Below are 22,019 nucleotides of genomic sequence, written 5' to 3' on the forward strand. Positions count from 1 at the left end.
TTTCAAGACCTGAAATAAATAACTAATCTGTTTCATATACAGGATAGAGTTTTAACAATATTTTTTAAAAAAAATAATTAAAATTGGCAAAGGAGATTACCTTTGAATCTGCTCCAAGACTATAGAAGAGATAATCATTCCAGTTTGCACATCTGTTACTTTAAAACAGGCATCTTCTCCTGTGCTTAATAGGTGCCGGCCATCTATATTACAAGAATAGCTACACTGGATATTTAGTTCAAGTATTTGATGTTAATTACCTTGTCTTCATTATAGAACATAGTGCTTCAATCCCATACATGATTTACCCAAATAAAATTCAGAGAGACCTTCAACTCATAATCTGTAATTCCTCACACAGATACAATGATATAATTATTTTAGGTATTAGGTATATTGCATACTTGACTGTGCAGAGAACAAAACACCTATAAGCCTCAAACCCTGATATCGTAGTTCAGTTTCAGGAAAATTAGCTAGTTGATAAAAGAAAGATGCCCTCCAAATTACAGTTACTATTTTGACTGCAGGCATGCAAGGAAAAACACCTGCTATAAGTTGATGTCTTTCTTCTGTGAAACAACTAATATGCTCCAAATTACTAACATAGAAATGCAATGGAAGGCAAGCTAGTAAAGGTGATTGAAACTTTGTTACAGCTGCTATTGTGTTTTATGATTATAAAACCCAGATCAAAATGAAATGATTGGGGTGGGCTACTTACTGGCAACCTCAATCTGTAATCCATTTACTGAAGAATAAACTAACTGAATATACAGGTGGTCCTCAACTTATAACCAAAACTGAGCCCAAACTTTCCATTGCTAAGCAAGAGAATTGTTAAGGCAGTTTTGCTCCATTTTCATAACCTTTCTTGCCACTGCTGTTAAATGAATCACTGCAATTATTAAGTTTGTAACCCAGGCGTTAAGTGAATCTGTCTTCCCTGTTGACTTTGTTATAGTCACAGAAGATGGCCTCATGACCTTGGGACATTGCGACCATCATAAATGCCAGTTGCCGGGTGTCCAAATTTTGATCATGTGACCATGGGGATGCTGCAACATTTTAAGTGAAGCCATAGGTCTCTTTTTTCAGTGCTGTTGTAACTTCAGATGATCATTAAACGAATGGTTCAAAGTCAAGGACTACCTGTGATGGTCCTTGTTTCCGCAGCAACACAAACAAGTGTTGTATTGGAATTGTATGTTTCCAATCCAGAATTAGATAACAGCTTTGTTTATCTATCAGGATGCGTGTTTTCCTTGACAGAATGGGTATTTAAGAAGAACATTTGAATTACCCATACCAGGACTGAAAGCAACATCCAAAACAGTTCCTGAGTGGCATGGAAGGTGATGCAGTATAGAAGCAGCAGTAACATCCCAGATACTAATCGTTCCATCTTTTGTTCCTGATGCTAGCAGGGTATGTGCAGGATTCAAGGTGATAGTTGTTACCTAAGTAATTATGTCAATGTTATTAATTTGCATGTTATTAATAATAGATACAATGATAAGTAGTTTTCCACACATTCTCTAGGATACTGAATCTTTAAGCTTGAAACACTCGAACATTTAAAATTATATGCATACTTTTTTCATATCTGGGGGTATTTCAATGAAGGATTATTTCACAGAGAAAATTAGCACATGAAAGATGGGATTTGCCATCTGCAAGATGATGGCTATGTTGGTAAAATCAAAACTCTTATTTTTTTATGTCTGTCATATGTAAAAATAGGCAGAGATTTGCCTGCATCATTGTGGCCACTATCTTAACTTTTTTTATTATATGCTGCAGATATCCTTGAATCTCTGGAAATCTGCACTGGAGGATTGCAAATGTTTTGAAAGAACAGGAGGAAAACAACAGATTATTGTCATTTTCTTTCACTTAACATTCACTGTTCAAAACAAAAGCTTTCAAGATATATGCCAAATTTTACAAAACAAATGATTCTTCCAGTGCAAGTGAGATGTGATGGCATTAGGACGATGGCTATACATGACTTAAACATTTGGAAAAAAATATTTCAGACTGCTTCTAAAAAGTGAGGACACACATATTTGCTAAATATGAAAGTAGTCCCTATTATCTCCGGCTTCTGCTTGAGCCTGAAAAAGGAAGATTGCGTATACTGTAAGAGTCACATTAATTTTAATCAAGAGCCTTCTTAAAGCAATCGCCCTTGTGCAGAAGCCAGAATAAATACAGTAAGCTCTTTTTACAGACAAAAAGGTTTACAAAATATCCAAAGCACTTCTTTCATATAATTTGCAAGGAAAATATCCTAGTTAGAATTCTGATTAGGTATAGTATACAGAAAGAACCAGATATAAGAAAGCAAGATCCATCAGGTAAATTCTTGAACATATTTTTCATGGCCATTGAGTCCCTCGAGTCCAATTTTCCACTTAACATAGAATTCCAGATTAAACCAAAAACGAATTCAAATTAAACATAAAGTTTCTGTGGCTCTTTATGGTAACAGTGATGAAAGAATCAATATATTCTCAAAACAATACATATTCATCTTTCAGTAATTTATGCTTATATTTTACTAAGATGAGACATTTCCAAAATTCTGATCTCTTCAAAATTCTATATTTTGTGAAATTATCTTTAAATATCTGTATTCTGGCTAATTAACCACTGTAAAAACAATTTTATTTTTTAAATAAAATCTATGTTTTACTAGGCAAATCCATTCCCAAAAGACGTCCTACTGTGGATGGAAGGAAGAATATTCATATTATTCTATAGTTATAATTTTTAGATGGGATTTGAACTTTATTGTTTATAAAGTACTACATATACAAGTTTCACTAAATAAGGTTGAGAAAAGAACCTTACAAGAGAAAAGAACCAAAAGATTTGTATAATCTTTTTCATATTACACTTAATAATTGTATAAAATGTACACTATATTTCCAATTCAGACCTCCTAGACTATATTTGCACATTTTAAACAGAATCCTACATACAACAATCTGTCCCAACCAAAAAGTTTAGATATATGAAAGTAGCCAATGAAGTGAATTATTTAACATTTTAAACTTAAAATTAAATCTATAAGCATAAGTAAGCAATCATAAGAGCGTATTTACTTAAATCATTTTAAAAAGTAATCACATTTATTGATCAAATTTTTGATCCTCGGATGCGAGATTCAGAGGCAATCAATCTGAAAAGAGTTATGTATCTTCATACTTACACTAACATCATGTTCCAATTCAGCAAGCAATTCAAAATGTTTCTTAGTGTTTAATAATTCTGTTGGATTACAGTGCCACACCTGGGACATAAGATACATAGTGACTAGAAATATATAAGCATTGCTTTCACTCATTATGCCATTCATAAAAGATATAAGAAATTGGGGGGGGGGGAACATGGAACTTTTTTTATATAGAAGTAAGATTATTGCATACATAAAAAGAGAAAGATTTGACAATACCTACAACAGATGATCAGTGACAATATTCAGAACCTGCTGAATTGGCCAAACTGACTTATTCGATTATAAGAAAAATATCTACATTTATTAGTGACTTTATGGACTTTTTGAATTTACAATTTATAGTTTTGATGATTAGATAGAATTGATGATAGCAAGAAGAAAGTAACATTGTAATTTTAGACATACAGAGCTCAATTTATAATTGTGCTTACGGTACAAGCAAAAGATTGGAAGCCATTTCTTTGTATCTTTATTTCCTTCTATTCTTTTTATCTACTACTCATTTTCTTTTTGCACAATTTATGGATAGAAAGTTTTGGCACTGTAATAGAAACCTAATGTTGCAAAAGGGACAGATTTTGAATAGTCTCAGTTATCCAATTACAAAGTTTTTGTTACAACTTTTTTTACAGATGTATGATATTTCTAAAATTAGCTGTCTCCAGATGCAATGGACTGCAACAATCCAAAATTTCAGTCAGCATGAGTTAAATCCTGAAAGTTGTAATCAGCATGAGTGAAATCCTGAAAATTGTAGTCAATTTATATTGTACCTAGAGCATGGGTGTCAAACTCACCACGTCACTTCACGACATATCACAACTTTTTTCTCATTGCCGGAACTGGGGTGGGCGTGGCCTCCGCATGATGCAACCGGCCTGTGGGCTGGCAGTTTGACACCCCTGATCTAGAGGGTACTTGGTAGGAAATAATGACCTGCAAAATGTCTTCCATCACAATCATACCTACTTTTACCGTTGAATCCCAAGATGCAGAATATAAACGATTATTATGCCAACAGATCTTGCTGACAGCATCGTGATGGCCTATTAAGGTATCCTGTTGCCTTCCAAAGGCTACTGAGTAGAAATAGCTTTTAGAAATGAAAAAGAAAGGGATTTATAAATACTTTGGAGGCAATTTTATTTAGAACAGTACATGCACATACAAAAGTAAGCCAAAATGTAGTTCTTCTCATTTTTCTATTTTTAAAGTATTTTAAACAGCATTTATATTTGGGATTGTCCTGTCAATTAGTTTCAGTGAAAAATCCTCTAATAAGGCAAATATTGCAATGTCAGCAATTAACAGCAGTAGATAGTAGAACTTATTTTGCTCCCTGAGATAAAAGAACAAAACTGCACCAATTTGTTATTGAATCTTTTGTTAACCTTTGTTGTTCCCAAAGGCTAATTTAAGGCAGTGTTGTAAGAAGTCTGTGTAACATAAAAATCTCTCCTTAACAGCCTGCTGCCATTTATCAGCTGCTAACAACTGCTTCATTCAAAGATTTAGCCATGGTAGAAATAACTATTCCTGTCAGGAAAACCTGGCCAGATCTGGTCACTGGCGTAACCCATTGTGCAACAGATTATATCAAATTATATCCAATCACACTTGGTGAATAAAGAATTCTATTCTATTTCTCATGTACATGCACAATCTTTTGCATCCTCAAATTCACTTGAACTCAGATCATGGAAAAACTAGCCCCAATAAAAGGAATCATGAAGTAGTGCTGTATATTTAGGAATGTGTAAAATCACATACATATTATTGTCCCATGAAGAACATACAACGGTGCTATTCCCTGGTAAGATTAAACAAGATGACAAAGCCTATAACAAAATCAACAAGAAAAATGTTGGTTCATATTATTAAATTATATATTACATATTAAAATATTAATATATTTTGAATCAACATATTTTGTATTTTATGGATTCAAAAGCTATTCTTTTCTATCTTATGGATTCTAATGGATTCATATGAACATTATTTTGATGTGTCTAAATCTTCAAAGGTAGCTAAAAGAAAAAAGGGTGCCATATAAACTGAAATATTCCCACTAGAGAATTATTAATGCATTACTCTTTATGTAAAAAAATCATTAAATATAAGTTCAAACAAGATCACCTAACCTAAACTTTAAAAAAAAGCAAATGCACTCTTAAAATGCAACAGCAGAAAAATAGTGTGAAAATCAAGAAAATTAATCATTCTTGAGATAGTCATACCATATTTAAAATATTGCTTCCATTTCTGGCCATGTTTTAAGAAAGATATTGACAAACTGGGATCTATCAAGAAAACAGCAATAATGAAAAAGGATCTGAGAAGAAACTTCTGGAAACTATTATTTATTTATCTATTTATTTTTGGGACTTATATGCCGCCCTATCTCCCGAAGGACTCAGGGCGGCTAACAACAATAAAACACAATAATACAAATGTTAAAAAAGATTAAACTAACAAGCCCCAATGATAAAATGATAAAATATTAAAAATATTCTACTTAAAAATCCCTATCGTCAGTCCAGGTCAGCCTGATGGGAGAGAAATGTTTTAAGGCTGTGACGAAAGGACCGGAGATCCGGGGCCATCCGGAGCTCAAGGGGAAGTTGATTCCACAGGGCCGGCACTCCCACAGAGAAGGCCCTCCCCCTGGGGGTCGCCAGCCAACATTGTCTAGCCAACGGCACCCTGAGGAGGCCCTCCCTATGTGAGCACACCGGGCGATGGGAGGTCATTCCTGGCAGCAGACGGTCCTGCAAATATCCTGGGCCTAAGCCATGTAGGGCTTTATAGGTAAGAACCAGCACCTTAAATCTCACCCGGAGGACAACCGGTAACCAATGTAGCTCACGCAGGAGGGGTGTAATAGGAGAGTATCGGGATGCTCCCATCACAACCCGCGCGGCCGCATTCTGCACCAGCTGGAGCCTCCAGGTGGTCTTCAAGGGCAGCCCCATGTAGAGAGCATTGCAGCAATCTATACGGGAGGTAACAAGTGAATGAGTGACCGTACATAGAGCATCTCGGTTCAGATAGGGGCGCAACTGGTGCACCAGGAGAACCTGGGCAAATGCCCCCTGGCCACAACTCCTATATGATCTTCAAAACTGAGTCGTGTATCCAGGAGGGCGCCTAAGTTGTGCGCCCTATCAACGGGAGGTAACAACTCTCCTCCCATAACCAAAGACGGAACCTCTTGGACTAAACGAGATGCTGGTACGTACAGCCACTCAGTCTTGGCCGGGTTGAGCTAGAGCCTGTTCTTCCCCATCCAGATTCGTACCGCTTCCAGGCAGTGGGACATCACGTCGAGGGCATCACTGGGTCGGTTTGGGGTGGAGATGAAAAGCTGGGTATCATCAGCATATTGATGACACCTCACCCCGAAACCACGGATGATCTCACCCAGTGGCTTCATATAGATGTTGAACAGGAGGGGAGAGAGGACCGACCCCTGGAGCACCCCACAAGGGGCCTTGGGGTTGACCTCTGCCCTCCTGCCAACACCATCTACGAACGAGGTAGGAGGAGAACCACCGTAAAACGGTGCCTCCCACTCCCAACCCCCCAAGACGTCGCAGCAAGATACCATGGTCGATGGTATCAAAAGCCGCTGAGAGATCTAATAGGACCAGGACAGAGGAATAACCCCTATCCCGGGCCTGCCAGAGATCATCCACCAGTGCGACCAATGCCGTCTTCGTGCTGTACCCAGGCCTGAAACCCGATTGGTACGGATCCAGATACTAAGTTTCCTCCAGGACCAAAGGGAACTGCCATGCCACCACGCTCTCAACAACCTTCGCAAGAAAGTGAAGGTTGGAGACAGGATGAAAGTTATTTAAAATAGCTGGATCCAAGGCAAGTTTCTTGAGGAGGGGCCTCACCACCGCCTCCTTCAAGGTGGCAGGGAAGCACCCCTCACTCAAGGAAGCATTAATAACTGCCAGGAGCCAGCCTTGTGTCACCTCCCGAGCTGCATAAACCAGCCAGGAGGGGCACGGGTCCAACAAACAAGTGGCGGCACTTCTCCCCATGATCCTGTCCACTTCATCCAGAGTCACAGGATCAAACTCCTCCCAAATATTATCGGCCAATATTGTAGGTGGTGGATGTACTTGATCTAAAGAAGACTGTGTGGATACATTATCCACCCTGACTCCCAAGCATCTGAATGACTGCCTTATAGAAGATGGGACCGCCTTGTTCCAGAAGCCATGAGAAACAATGGATTTAAATCAGAAGTAGATGGGCATCAGGAAATATTCCATAATATGAAGTAAAGTACAACAATAGAACGTTATGTCTCTGACTATTTGACTATCATTCAATATCCAATCATTTAAACAGAGGCTGAATGGCCACTGTTGGGGATGCTTATAGTAATGGTTTCTCCAGTGGTGGGGTTCAGCCAGTTCGCACCACTTCGGCAGAACCGGTACCTAATTTTTTGTTGCCCAGGCCCAGAATCGACTTCCGGAAGTGGCATCCACACAGAGAACTGGTTGTTTACATATTTGAATCCCACTACTGGGTTTCTCCACTCAGCAGAGGATTACATTAGATAATCTCAAAGGTCCTTTCCAACCCTTCAGATCCTGCGAAACCACCAAACCTTTCTATGAATGGAGGTTGAAATATCACCACTTGGCAAAGAGGATGTCATTTTTACATCAGGCCTTTAACTATGTGTTCCTAATGGAGACTGTATGCCCTAGCTTATATCAGTTTCTTGGCTTGGATTTGAAAGGAGTATTATCCTGGCAGGTCAGATTCAAAAGCTTAAGATTGGCACTGGGCATCAAGAAGCTTTGTATATTTTGAAACCCACTTCAAGATCCAGTTTGCAAGTAAATCAGGCAGCCTCTAATTCAGCCTACATAGATTTCAGCTGTTTTCTGAATTATAGTCCCAACCAAATTTTGTGTACACATCTAAAAAGGCTACAATAAAGGCTTGGAAGAACTGACCATGTTTGAGAAAGATATACTCCTTTGAAGCATTTTTGAATCTGTAGAAAACATCTTCAAAGTTGAATCTAATGTAAATGATGAAACAAAAAAATAATAAGAACTGTGCTCATTTAAAGGCATTCTTCACCTTCCAGTATGAAAAATCAACCTAGTTGGGATACAGACTTTCAGTTGGCAAAAAAATAGGTGTTTGTGCAGTCCTGCATATTGATGGATAAGCAATAAGTGCATTTCTTAAGCAATGAAAAGGCAATATTTTTTATTTTACTATATAAAAATATATTAAAAGGTAAAACATTACTGTCTTTGAATGAGCTTGTACAGGGTGAACTTCAAGTTCATTCTAGATTTATTTTCACTGAACATAGAAGGAATATAGGTTGTTTTATAGATGCAATTAAACCAAATTGTCTGTACTTTTGCAAAACGTGGTGTTTGTGGCAAGCATGCTAATCTCTACCTTGTTCTTATATAAAGCCACTTCTGTTATTATATTTTTCACCTAGGGAAAGTATTATGCTACCCTAACTTTTAATATTTTAACAAAAAATTGTCCACACTTCTGCTTAAATAAGGAAGTTAACTTCTATACCATGTGATTTTTTTTGTACTTCCACAGAACTATGCAACAGCTTCCTTCCTTTCTGTTAATACATGCATTTAATAATATATACATATTAAAATGTTCAGACAGTCTGTGAATCTTTGGATCTTTCTGCAGACCATAACACTTGCCAATTTAAATGGCATTGTAACATTTCACATTACTTGAAAGTAGGCACCTGAGAAAGGATTACTCACCTTGAGATGTAGTAAAGATAGAAGATTGATTAGAAGTAGAACACATGGCAATTCCAGTTATTGGCCTTTTCAAAACAAAATCATGTAATTTATTTAGTTACTTTAGACTGACTGAAAACATACACCAGTGTTTCCTGAAGTCTCTAACTAAGGATTTTACTCATTACATTTAAACCACACGGGAATTCTAAATTTGATATTCAGATGTAAATCCATCTATATTCAATGGATTTACTCCAAAGAAACTAAAGTAAGCACTTAACTCATAAAAAAATATTTACAACATTTCAAAATTGCAGGTATCACATTGATTCGAAGTGTAGGATGATTTCTCATCCCTCTGCTTTCAAAGTGAAAATGGTCAAATAAACTTCCCAATGATGGTCAGTTAGTGCTGGTGATACCTGAATTAAAATTTCAACATTTAATTGCACAGAATTTATCTTTTCTCCCCCTTGGCTCAGTTCAAAGCACTTGTTTTAGCTGTTAAGCTCTGAACAACCTGACACTTTGATTTTTTTTTACAAACAACTTTTTCTTATCTAGGATTTATGTTAGTATCACACTTTCACTCCATGGATTTTGTATTCTATAAAGTTTTTTTAAAAAAACAAACAAAAAACCTGGTCCTAATTTTTTTAAAAAATTTTTTGACAAAAATCTCTCTTTTTATGCTGGAAAAGCTGTTCTCAATGTGTTTTGAGGTTTATCTGTTAGTATTTTTCCTGTCTTTGGGAGTTCCTGTTGTGAAAGATTAACTACTGAGGTATTTTGGATTATATTAAACTACAGTCAAAATGCAAGAAATATATCAAGATAAAGTTTATTGCGAAAGCTGGGCTGAAAGAATACTTTTCAGCTTACAGGTTCAGCTTGAAAATTTAGATAAAAAGCTTGCTAAAGTAACAATGGTTTTAAAGGATGGCAATCAGATGCAAGTAAAAGCATTACAAGATTTACAATTAAATGGATTGGAATATAACTTGCTGCCAGCAACCCTGAAAGATGAGGTGGACTTGAAAATTACAAGTTGGTTAGAGAATTCTGAGAAAGGATACTTTTTTGTACAACAAATGCTGTGGAGATACACACCACAGACAATTATGACTCTGGGGGATAAAATCAATTGCTAGAAAGAATCCTGATTAATATCTTAAGGAAAAGCCTTATCACTAAGAATCAATTGAGGATATTTGATCCTGGACAGGCCAAATAACAATGATTGTGGTGACTTATTGTAGAACAGAAGCATTTCTGCAAGTCAAATACAATAAATAGATTATCAGAGGGTTTTGAAATTTAATTTAACTGTTGGTTTTATCTGTTAACTATGGTTCCATACAGTAGACTGATGTCAGGCTAAGTGGGTTGGGTAAACGTTATAGAAATTTATAAATTGTGTGTTTGCTTTGCAAGGGAAAGGAGTTACTATTTTTGAAATATATCAGTATTCAACTAGGGGGGACAATTTATGGATATGTCTATTTTAGTTTTTATGCACTTTTTGGATATAGTCTTTATTTTTGTTTTTGTATTTTTCCCTTTTTTGGAGTTTTATTTTAATGTTCTGAATAAAATTTTAAAAAATGACAAAAAAGAATTTTCCCTCCCTATGCTAAGCACTTCATTTCTTGTAATAGGGTTGAAGATCACTGGGATGAGTTAAAATATTTATTGTTTCGTTTTATACAATTGCCCATCTAGCTGCCACAATTTACCCTTTGTGGATCTTGTATTGCCCATCAAGTTTTAAACTGGCCATGTTATCCCAGGAAAGTAAGATGCTCTCTTCTGTCAGATCCTCAAAAGATTCTTCACCTGGAGAGACTGACAAATATAATAACGTAAACTCAATGTAATCAAATGAAAGTCAAAAAATGAACATTTTCTATAGGATGTTATTTCAGGGAACAGACAATTCAGGCCTTTTCACATTCCCTTCTGTCCTATTTTTTCTATCTTAAATAACCCCCTGCCCCCTCACAGTTATAATGTCCTTTAGGAGGCACCACATTATCAATTTCATCCTTGTAGGTAATCATCAGGCGTGAGCAGCCAGAGGTTATTCGATGGGGCTCAAACCTGGTAGTGAATTTGGGGACCTTTACATTTGGATGGCTACATACACCACATTAGCTATAAGAGCTATCTGGGTCCTGGTGCTGAATAGTTTGCAGGAAAGGATATAAAGCAGCTATCAGAATGGAATATGCAGCCCACCTTCCTATGAAGTCTCAAAACAGAGAGGTAACATGTTACATTATATCATCCCTCCAGGTATGGAGTTTTACTAAGGGTTTAAAAATAGTATCAGTGATAGTAATACAATACTGCAAGCAATCCTGTTGATCATCAAAACTATCTTTTAGTGTTTTGTTAATGACCGTATGAATGGAACTCACAATTAACTATATTATTATATAGCAGGTGTAATATAAAAAGAATTCAAAAAGAAAAACCAATGTTTTTCCAGCTCTTCCAATAAATGCTCTCTTCCTTATGACTCTGTTGTACAAAGGGTAATTCAAATGTCATCACCTACCAACAATCAACTGCTGCAAATCAGGTCTAATTTTATCTTTCCAATGTTGTGAATTATACTTCATCCACTAACAATGATCAGTACACTTTGGGTTGCCCATGCATATCCTAAAAGATGGCATCCTATAATAGCTGCCTCTCATTTTTGAGGGTTTTTTCAAAAACAATGAACACGCCATTTTGAATGTTTGTGAACATTAATAACTATGTTCTCCTAATGAATCATATACTATTTTTCACTATATCCTGTTTCTTAATCATTTGAAAATTTTGTTTAGAAATTTTTTTAGATTTTGTTGGATAAAGCAACATAGATTAAAAAAAGGGACTGAAACAGACAATGTGCTAAACAATAAGAAGAATCTAAAAGTCTACAAAATTTACCTGAAGATTCAGTCATAGAAGGACTATGGCTGGATGCTCGAGACCAACTTTTTAATTTTGGGATTATCCTTCTTGGATGTGGGATTGTGAACAATTGTTTTGGAGTCTGTCCAAATTCCAAGATTTGCGTCAACAGAGCTACTCTTTCATTTGTGTCCATAATGCTTCAGAAGAAGAAGGAAAATGATCTTGCATTGTACCAAGAAAAACATCATAGGATATTCAATATATATCTGTGGAGACTCTCAATCATCCTGGTCATAGTTATCCCAAAGGTGCTTTTTCCAAAAGGCAACTAAACTTTCTTGGGGTTTTTTCTTTGAAAAATTCTTGAGAACTAACAACCTTCCCTCAGAGTGCTAATAACCAATTGACTGCAAAGAATAGACAAAGACAAAGAACTGACAAAGCTTCTTGGATGAGAAGTGAAACATTTTCCAATAAAAAAAACAAGAAAATCCAGTTACCTTTTGAAAAAAGCACCTTTGGACATATTTATTACACTAGGTTAAATCTGTATGTTTCTACCAATAATAGTTTAAGCTGATAGGATTGAAGATACAGAACTTTGTCTCCTTACGTCTGTGGCAGGAACTATAAAGTTCACTAAATTATTTCCAACAAAATAGAAAAATGAGGACTTTCTTTCCACCCCAAATAAGTGGCAGGTAATGCAAAGGGATGCAGACATTGTTGTTGAAAGGACAGCTGTGAAGACTGTGACTTCGAAGAAGCTGCTTGTCTGGTGAATTTAAAAAGGCCTTCTGTTTCTTTCTTTTCCTTTAAAGCTTTCTTGTCTGTCCTTTATCCTTACTCAGTTGTATTTCTTCTCTTTCCCTCCATTTTCAACCAATAACCTATTGCTCTTATTCTTATTTTTGTTACTTCTACTGGAAACATAGAGAAAAATCTTATCGTTGAATGGATGGTATTTACACATGAGGGTCATCTTATAGGCAATTCATTTTCTTGGACTGTTTAACTAAACATACATTTATAGATTTTTCTCTTCTGCTCTTGCCTTTTATATGTCCTATGTACACATTTAGTGACAGAGGAAATCTTCAGAAAACCTGAGGTTATATATGTGGGCAGGAGGAAATTTTTCAGCAACTGGCAACCCTAAACTGAGAAAGGGCATTTTTCTTATTTTTTTTCTTTTATGTCTGCTCTTCCTTTTTGGAGATAATCTTTTTAAATTTAGAGTCAACTTCATTTCTAGTAAACAGTACGGAATGAGAATCTGCAGTGTTTTTCCAACTCCAATTTAAGTACCTTTACAACACTGAATTAGTTAGAATTGCATATTTCTTAAACTAGCAAAAAAGATTTACATATATCAACTACCTAATTGTGAAATTAATTTATGGAAACACAACTCATATGCAGATTCCACAAACTCTTCAAAATGGCCTGAAGAGAAATTTACCTTGAAATGTATTCTGTTCTTTAATCAGCCTTTTCCAACATCACCCTTTTAAAAACTATTTTGATAGAAAGCGCTTCAATGTTCACACCAAAATTGTCCTGTTCAGAAGGCAAACTTTGATTTAAACAAACCAAGATCTCAACACCAAACTTGAAATCAGAGGGGAGTAGAAACCTATGAGCATCTTTAACTATTCTCAGCATGTTTATAAAATCAGGAATGTGGCATTGAGAAAGGCCCAATCACTGACTTTATTAATTATTTAGGTGTGGATTTTGCAGCTTTCCAAATTGGACATCCCATTAAATGTATAGGATTATAAGTGGGCTACGCACCAAAATGTTGCAGTATTCAGTGATCCTACCCAGGGTTTCAATCAAGTAGTCATTCCTTTTTCAAAACTATGCCATTGCTTGACCTCTTCATGCCCACCTCCAGTTTTTTTTGTACCTCCTCTTTGAGCAGGCATTGGAGCATTCAGGATATGGAACATGCTTTGTGTTCAGCATACTATTGCTGAACATGCATCTTGCTCCATTCTTTTTAGGGTTTTTCCTAAAGGTTACTTTGCTGATGATGTGCTTTTGCAAACCTGAAGATTGTCTAAAGACTGTCAGTATCTCCTTTGAGTGCATACAAGATACCTCAGAATTCATGCTAAAGACTGTATTGGGGCAATACATTTTTTTCTTTTGGGGGATGAGTGGGGGTTAAGCACCATACATAGCATTCTCTCAAAGGGAGATGTATAAAATTTGTAATTAAAACCAGGGTTTGTAAAAGAAGGAAATGAATGCTATATTCTTACTATAAGCATATAGAAGTTACCTGTTCAGATCTACTCCTCCTTCATAGGTCAAGGGATGAAATACTAAAAAAAAAAGCAGAGACGTATGCTGCTTACTTGAAAATACAATTGCTGCGGCAAGACTCTTTATCAAGAAGCATTCTGCAATCTCTCACAAGAAGATGCTGTGTCATTTGTACACAATAAATTTCAGCTCTATTCAATATCAAGACAAATAGCAGTGTCTGAAATATTTTTTTTAAAGTTCTAACTCTCTATAACTGTTTAACATCCAAATAGTCTTCTCTTTATGATCTCTGATGATGTAAATTTCTAACACTTAGATACCTTGTGCTATATAAATATTGGTCTAGCTTTCTGAAACAGAATTTTAACCCATTTCTCCTCCTTCTGTCAATTATCTGTTATCAGACAATGCTAACAGTGCCTTTGAAGGCTTACACTACTTACTTCTCAGAGGTACAAGCTTTGATTATGTGAAGGGATGTGTTGTGTATTGAACAAATCACATTTTACATAAACACCGTGAGGAGAAAAGCGCGGCAGCACGCTGACAGCTGTCAAACGGGCTGCCGCTCACTAACACGCATGCGCAGCGACCGGCTGACAGTGACAGCTGTCAAAAGGCGGCCGCGCAGGTGCAGCTCAATGACAGCTGTCAAGTTGCCGGAGGCCACGCATGCGCAGTAGCGCCAAGCTGTCAAAATGTTGCTACCAGCTGAACAGAGGCACGGCAATTGTTGACAGCTCGCGGCTGTCAAGCTCGCCGCCTGATTGGCCGCAGCCACGCGGTGGGAGAACGCCGCAATGTTATTGGTTGTTACTTATCCAAGTTATGTATAAATAGCAGGGAACCCCGGCCGTGTTCTTTAGCCAGTGCTCCCCTTCAATAAAGGTCTGAGAAACGTGCCTGCTGTCTCCTGGTCTTGCCTCACGCTAATTCAGGATGTCTAGTAAAGCCAAATCTATTAAAGGAGGGAAGGACAGTTGTATTCAAGAACCAAGAGGCAGCTTGAGCACCAGTCCAGTGCTAAAAGACAACTCCAGAAACCACAAACCCAGCAGGTTTTGACTTTAGTGAAAAACTGAGCACAGAAGGGAGGCCACCTGGTATTTAAGGAACAGAAACTAGGAATGTTTGTAGGATCATTATCCAGCCTTAAGGATCTGGGAGGTAGAGAAGCTGCCGAAGACAATGAAAAGAGTGGAGGAAGCAAACAGCAGCTTAGAAGCCAAGTAGTGCCTAGCAGCAACTGAGTGGAGCCAGCAGGGTTTGTTTTTTAATCCAAATCCACTAAATCAAAGTATATGATATAAAAGTTTTATTGCAGAAGTCTTAGAACTGAACTTCCATTGCTACTTCAAGTAGCAGTCAGATATGGTGGATACTTTTTGACTGGCTTCTTAATGAATACTGTACATAAGCAACCCGCTCTACTTTAGAAGGATTTTACTACCTTAATTACAATGGAAACATATTTGTCTCTATTCAGAAGCAAGCCAAACAGAATTCATATAATTTACTTCCATGTATATTTATATAAGATTACAGTTATGACCTATAACTGTAACTTCAACAAAAGAGAACCTTAAATTTAATGAGGATATAATCAAGCAAGACTCATACAACAAAAATTAGCAATACTTACAAACATTTACCTTGCAGCAAATATTACTTAACATAATAAAATTTATTTCTGAGAAAACGTATCTAGAATCATGCCATTAAAAAGTTCTTGAATCTGTTTTCATTAGCATTATAATTTATAATAGATATGGAAGAGAATTTGGTACATTATGACATTTATGTGTTCAATAACGGGTAGAGTGTGTCAAAGAAGTCCTAGTATAAGAGAACACCATACAGCTGAAATGCAAAAATAACCTTTAAGAACTTTAAATATCTATATCAAAATTACCATTCTGAGCTGCAACAGCTTCATTGCCCTTCTGCTTATAGCCAAACACAAGATCAATCCATTCATGGAGATGTTCTGACACATACTGGCTTTCTAAAGCATCCTGACTCTTCTGGAGAAAATCATTGGCATCTGAAATAAATAATATCCAAATTTCTTGCATGTTGTGGACAGCACGCCTCTATTCACATTTTCCTGCCTCCCTTAAAAAACTAATTAAAAACACCATAAGAAGCTTTGGGAAATCATATTAATCAGCATTCAGAATTTTGTAGCAATCATCTTTAAAGCCCAGAATAGGAGAAAAATGGGTATTATTTCACAACTTTAAGGAATGTATGACAGCAAATCTCTGGAGCAGAATCCAGATAATAGTTACACCTAAAATTTTATTTACCTGATGCCCAGGGAGGAAGTTCTACATTGTCAACCATCTTTCCTCCTTGTGTCTTCCCCAAGTCCAGTTTCAGATTATTTAATAAAAAACTAGAATCATTTTCATAGAACTCAGGGATTAACTGGATAAAAGAAAAGTGGGGAACTGTTAGCAACGAAATAAAATTGTATTTATATTCATAACAGCATTACAGTAAAACATTTACTAGTGCTTATTCATGCTTCTAAACCAGCACAAAGAACTATCACACAGCAGACCGCACTCTTTCAAAAAGAAAATCCAAACCTGACTAACTCCTAAAAGAAGACAGACCACTAGTCCCATTCTTGGGTTGAATGCACAGTAGGAATTGGTAGAATGCACTATTGGCCATTTATTTTTAAGTGTGGGCATTTGTCACCAATATGTCAGAACATCAAAGATGCAGCATTCACATTAACTATGAAGTTATCAGATTCAGACTACTCCAAGTAAACTATTCAGCTACAGTTGGCATCAGGAAACCTCTGTGGCAAGTATTGTGGGGTTTTAATTTCTTACTTTAAAATATCAGCCCAAACTGGATATCCTTTCTTACATGCCAGCAACAGATTGGTCAGGTGAATGTCTATTTGGCCATCTTTTAAAGTGAAATAAATTAACTCGAAGTGTGTGAATTTAGCACACTTGATTCCACAAAGAAAAACAAGAAAGTCCTGTTGCCTCTTGAAAAAGCACCTTTGATACAATCATAACCTGGATGACTGAGAATCTCCACTGACACTTGATTCCATAGTACAAAGATTTATATTAGCCACCATCCATATATTCACAGTATATCTTAAGCTACACTAAAACTACCTTTTCTTGAATGTGTTTACAGTTTATTTTATTTATTTATTTATTTTATTGGATTTATATACCGCCCCCCTCCCAAAGGACTCGGGGCAGTGTACAGGGCAGTTAAAACATGGTATACAAAGTTAAAAAATAAATTAAATTAAGTTAAGTTAGCCCCAACAAGACAAATGCTAAAGTTTAAAATCCCAATCCCTCAGTCCAGGCCGGCAAGCTCAAATAACCAGGTTTTCAGGTCGTGGCGAAAAGAGCGAAGGTCGGGGGCCATCCGGAGCTCAGCAGGAAGCTGATTCCAGAGGGCGGGCGTGCCCACAGAGAATGCTCTCCCCCTGGGGGCCGCCAGCCGACACTCCCTGGCCGATGGCACCCTGAGGAGGCCCTCTCTGTGGGAGCACACAGGACGATGGGAAGTTGATGCCGGCAAAAGGTGCTCCCGTAAATAATCCAGACCCATGTCATTTAGGGCTTTATAGGTCATCACCAGCACCTTGAATCTCACCTGGAGGGCAACTGGAAGCCAATGCAGCTCACGGAGCAGAGGTGTTACATGGGAGTATCGGGAGACCCCCCATCACAACTCGCGCAGCCGCATTCTGCACCAGTTGGAGCCTCCGGGTGGTCCTCAAGGGCAGCCCCATGTAGAGAGCATTGCAGTAGTCTATTCGAGAGATCACAAGCGCATGAATGACTGCACGTAGGGCATCTCGGTCCAAATAGGGCCGCAACTGGCACACCAGGCGAACCTGGGCAAAAGCCCCCCTGGTCACAGCTCCTATATGATCTTCCAAGCTGAGCTGTGAGTCCAGGAGGACGCCCAAGTTGCGAGCCCTATCTATGGGGGGTAACACCTCACCCCCCATAGTTAAAGATGGAACAGACTGGGTTACCCGAGATGCTGGTATGTACAGCCACTCAGTCTTGTCGGGATTAAGTCGAAGCCTGTTCCTCCCCATCCAGACCCTAACTGCCTCTAGGCAACAGGACATTACGTCGAGGGCATCACTGGGTTGGTTTGGGGTGGAAATAAAAAGCTGGGTATCATCAGCATACTGATGATACCCCACCCCAAAACCATGAATGATCTCACCCAGCGGCTTCATATAGATGTTGAACAGGAGGGGCGAGAGGACCGACCCCTGAGGGACTCCACAAACGAGAGGCCTCGAGGCCGACCTCTGCCCTTCTGCCAACACTGACTGCGAACAACCCAGGAGGTAGGAGAACCACTGTAAAACAGTGCCACCCACTCCTAACCCCCTGAGGCGCCGCAGTAAGATACCATGGTCGATGGTATCAAAAGCCGCTGAGAGGTCTAATAGGACTAGGACAGAGGAACAACCCGTCACGAGCCCGCCAGAGATCATTCACCAGTGTGACCAATGCCGTCTCTGTGCTGTACCCGGGCCTAAAACCCGATTGGTATGGGTCCAGATAATCAGTTTCCTCCAGGAACAGAGGGAGCTGATGTGCCACCACACTCTCAACAACCTTCGCTAAAAAGCGAAGGTTGGAGACCGGACGATAGCTGTTCAAAATAGCCGGGTCGAGGGCAGGCTTCTTAAGGAGGGGCCTCACCACCACCTCCTTCAAGGCAGCAGGGAAGCTACCCTCCCTCAAAGAAGCAGTTATTACTGCCTGGAGCTAGCCCCAGGGCACTAGCCCCAGCTGAGCCCCAGGGCCACATCTCAGGAGGAGCGACTCACACCCGAGTATCTGAACAACGGTAGCCTCCCGCAGACATAAGGTCTCCCTCACAACCACCGCAACACCCCCGCCCCTACCCTGAGCCCGAGGCCGGTGAAGCACATGGAAACCTGGTGGGCAAAGTTCAGTCAGAGGGACACCTCCCTCTGGACCCAATCAGGTCTCCGTAACGCAGGCCAGATCCGCACGCTCCTCCTCAACCAACTCTCGGATAAGTTGTTGATCTCTATTGCACATATTAATGCAAAGGTTCCATGAATTCATTAAAACACAAACACTCAGCAGAACACAACACAAGCTTTTTTTTTTTTATTGAAAAGTTTTAACATACAATTTTCCTTTAAAACCCCCCCTCCCCCTCCCTTCTCCCTCCCCCCCTACCTCTCCCCCCTCCCCCCTCCCCCCCCAACTTCCCAGAGCTAAATACAAGGTATATATAAAAAAAAACAATCATAAACAACCATATACTAACAACCATAAACTCTAAAATCCATCACTCTCTAGCTTATATAGGATAAAACAAACCTTAGTAATATTGAATATATATAAAAAAAACTAAAAGAAAAAAAGAAAAAAAGAAAGAAGACTCATTCAAATGCTACATAAAACTTCTTAACCCTATACTTGTTCTGGATAAACTCAATCCATTTTCTCCATTCCATAATATAGCGTTCTTGCGAGTGATCTTTCAAATAGGCCGAAATCTTCGCCATTTCTGCCAGGTCGGAAACCTTTAAAGTCCACTCTTCTATGGTCGGCAGTTCCTCTTTCTTCCAATACTGACCTATCAAAAGTCTTGCTGCCGTAATAAAATTCAACATCAACTTAGTGTCCACAACTGTAGCATCTGTAATTATTCCCAACAAAAAAAGTTGCGGACAAAACTTTATCCTCTGTTTAAAAATCTTCTGCATGTTCCACCAGACTTTTATCCAAAAAGCCTTAACCTTTTTACAAGTCCACCATATGTGAAAATATGTTGCGTCTTCATCACCGCACCTCCAACATTTAGGCTGATAATTCGGATACATACTTGCAAGCTTTTTAGGATCTAGATGCCATCTATAAAACATTTTGTAAAAGTTCTCTCTTAGATTTTGAGCTTGTGTGAATTTTACGTTCCTCACCCAAATCTTTTCCCACGTGTCCATTGTGATAACTTCCTGGATGTTTTGGGCCCATTTTATCATACAATCCTTAACAAGTTCTGTTTCCGAATCAATCTCTATCAGCGCAAGATATATCCGTTTAATATGTGCGGGTCCCTGATTTCTAATTTGCTTTATCAAATTTTCATCAGTCATTGTAAAACCATTTTTCTGGTCTTCTTTCCACCTGGCCCGTAACTGAGTATATTGAAACCAGTTTTGAACAACCTTCTCTTCTCGCAAGAGGCTATATGATTTCAAACACCAGACATTTCTTTCCAAACTTAGGATCTCCTTGTACGTAGTCACATCATGTTTGAAACCAGCATGTATATTTTCTATTGCGTGTTTTGGAATTGCCCATAGTGGTATCTTGCAATCTAACTTATGTCTATACTTCTTCCAGACTCTCAGCAATGCCTGTCTTAAAATATGCACTCTAAACACATTGTCAACCTTCTTATCATACAACAAATATGCATGCCAGCCAAACAACAAGTCATGGCCCTCAAGATTTAATAATCTCTCTTGTGTCAAATTAATCCAATCACTTATTCCTACTAATGCAGCAGCTTCATAATATAATTTAAAATTGGGCATTTTAAGCCCACCTCTCTCACGAGTATCCTGCATAATCTTAAGTTTAACTCGTGGCTTTTTCCTTGCCCACACAAATTTATTGATACCTCGCTGCCATTCCTCCAAATTAGAATCTTTCTTAAGAATCGGTATCATTTGAAATAAAAATAAAAATTTAGGCAGGACATTCATTTTCACTGCTGCAATCCATCCCAACAAAGACAATTGCAATTTTTCCCAACTCTCCAATTCTTTTTGAATTCTCCCCCATAGTTTTTCATAATTATTTTTATATAACTTTGTATTAGAGGGTGACAAAAGCAAATATTTAACCCTTTTAACAATCTCAAATCCAGTTAGTCCTTCTAAGAGAGCCTTTTGCGAAACTGTCATATTTCTGGCCATAATTTTGGTTTTCTGTGTATTAACTTTAAATCCAGAAACCTTCCCATATTGTGTTATTATCTCCATCAGGTCCACAACAGAGTTCTCTGGCTGAGTCACTGTAACAACCAGATCATCTGCGAATGCTCTCAATCTATAATCCTGATCTCTAATTTGTATCCCCTTAATTTTTTCCGAATTCCGTATTTTAGTCAATAATATCTCTAATGTTAACACAAATAACAAGGGCGATAACGGACACCCTTGCCTTGTGCCCTTCTCAATATTACATGCTTCTGTCACACAACACAAGCTTTTTAATATGGGAAACAGGAATGGAAAATATTTTCATTTCTCCCTATAATGGCTTTTATGCCCTCTAGCTCAACTTTATAGAGCCTCCAAGAAGATAAAAGATCATGAAGATTGCTTTCCCAATCCCATGAGTATTATTGAAACTCCACTAAGTACTATGCTGCTCGATAAAAGCCAGCAACTGAAATGATTATATATAAAATGGCAATGATGTTGAAGACATATCCTTCAATTTTTCTATTCAAGATGTCATGCCATTACTGATATCATAAAGCCTATGTTTTATTTTTTGGCAGAAAAAAAACAACATAGATAAAAGTTGCTATATGTTACAAAAGAAAGCCCAAGTTTTATAAAGCTTATTTCAACTGTGTTTATACCACTTCAATCACGGTAGCACTTAATGTAATCTATAGTTCTACCTACCCATAGCAAGGGATATTTAATTACCAACATTCATTATACAACATATCTTTTGGCTTCAAATGTTGATTCAAATTGTTTTTATTTAAACATCTAACAGATGTTTAGATCACATTCT

At 37.8% G+C, this 22,019-nt stretch overlaps 1 protein-coding gene across 3 annotated transcripts in view; it reads right to left on the reverse strand.

Moving 5' to 3' along the window:
- The window catches only part of NSMAF (neutral sphingomyelinase activation associated factor), a 45,137-nt gene that overhangs the window by 4,580 nt on the left and 18,538 nt on the right, over positions 1–22,019 (reverse strand). The window contains exons 18-29 of one of the 3 annotated variants that reach the window (XM_081325153.1): positions 16,512–16,632; positions 16,115–16,246; positions 14,216–14,258; positions 11,959–12,122; positions 10,752–10,860; positions 9,034–9,098; positions 8,230–8,297; positions 5,015–5,082; positions 4,214–4,337; positions 3,218–3,298; positions 1,310–1,460; positions 101–203 (exon numbers count right to left, since the gene is read on the reverse strand). In XM_081325153.1, the coding sequence (XP_081181279.1) occupies positions 101–203; positions 1,310–1,460; positions 3,218–3,298; positions 4,214–4,337; positions 5,015–5,082; positions 8,230–8,297; positions 9,034–9,098; positions 10,752–10,860; positions 11,959–12,122; positions 14,216–14,258; positions 16,115–16,246; positions 16,512–16,632 (1,229 nt within the window). The remainder of the gene's footprint in view (positions 1–100; positions 204–1,309; positions 1,461–3,217; positions 3,299–4,213; positions 4,338–5,014; positions 5,083–8,229; positions 8,298–9,033; positions 9,099–10,751; positions 10,861–11,958; positions 12,123–14,215; positions 14,259–16,114; positions 16,247–16,511; positions 16,633–22,019) is intronic. The other 2 variants (XM_081325154.1, XR_014026110.1) reach the window with 2 other exon arrangements.

The sequence above is a fragment of the Vipera berus genome (assembly GCF_964194415.1).
Source record: "Vipera berus genome assembly, chromosome: 3".
NCBI lineage: Eukaryota > Metazoa > Chordata > Lepidosauria > Squamata > Viperidae > Vipera > Vipera berus.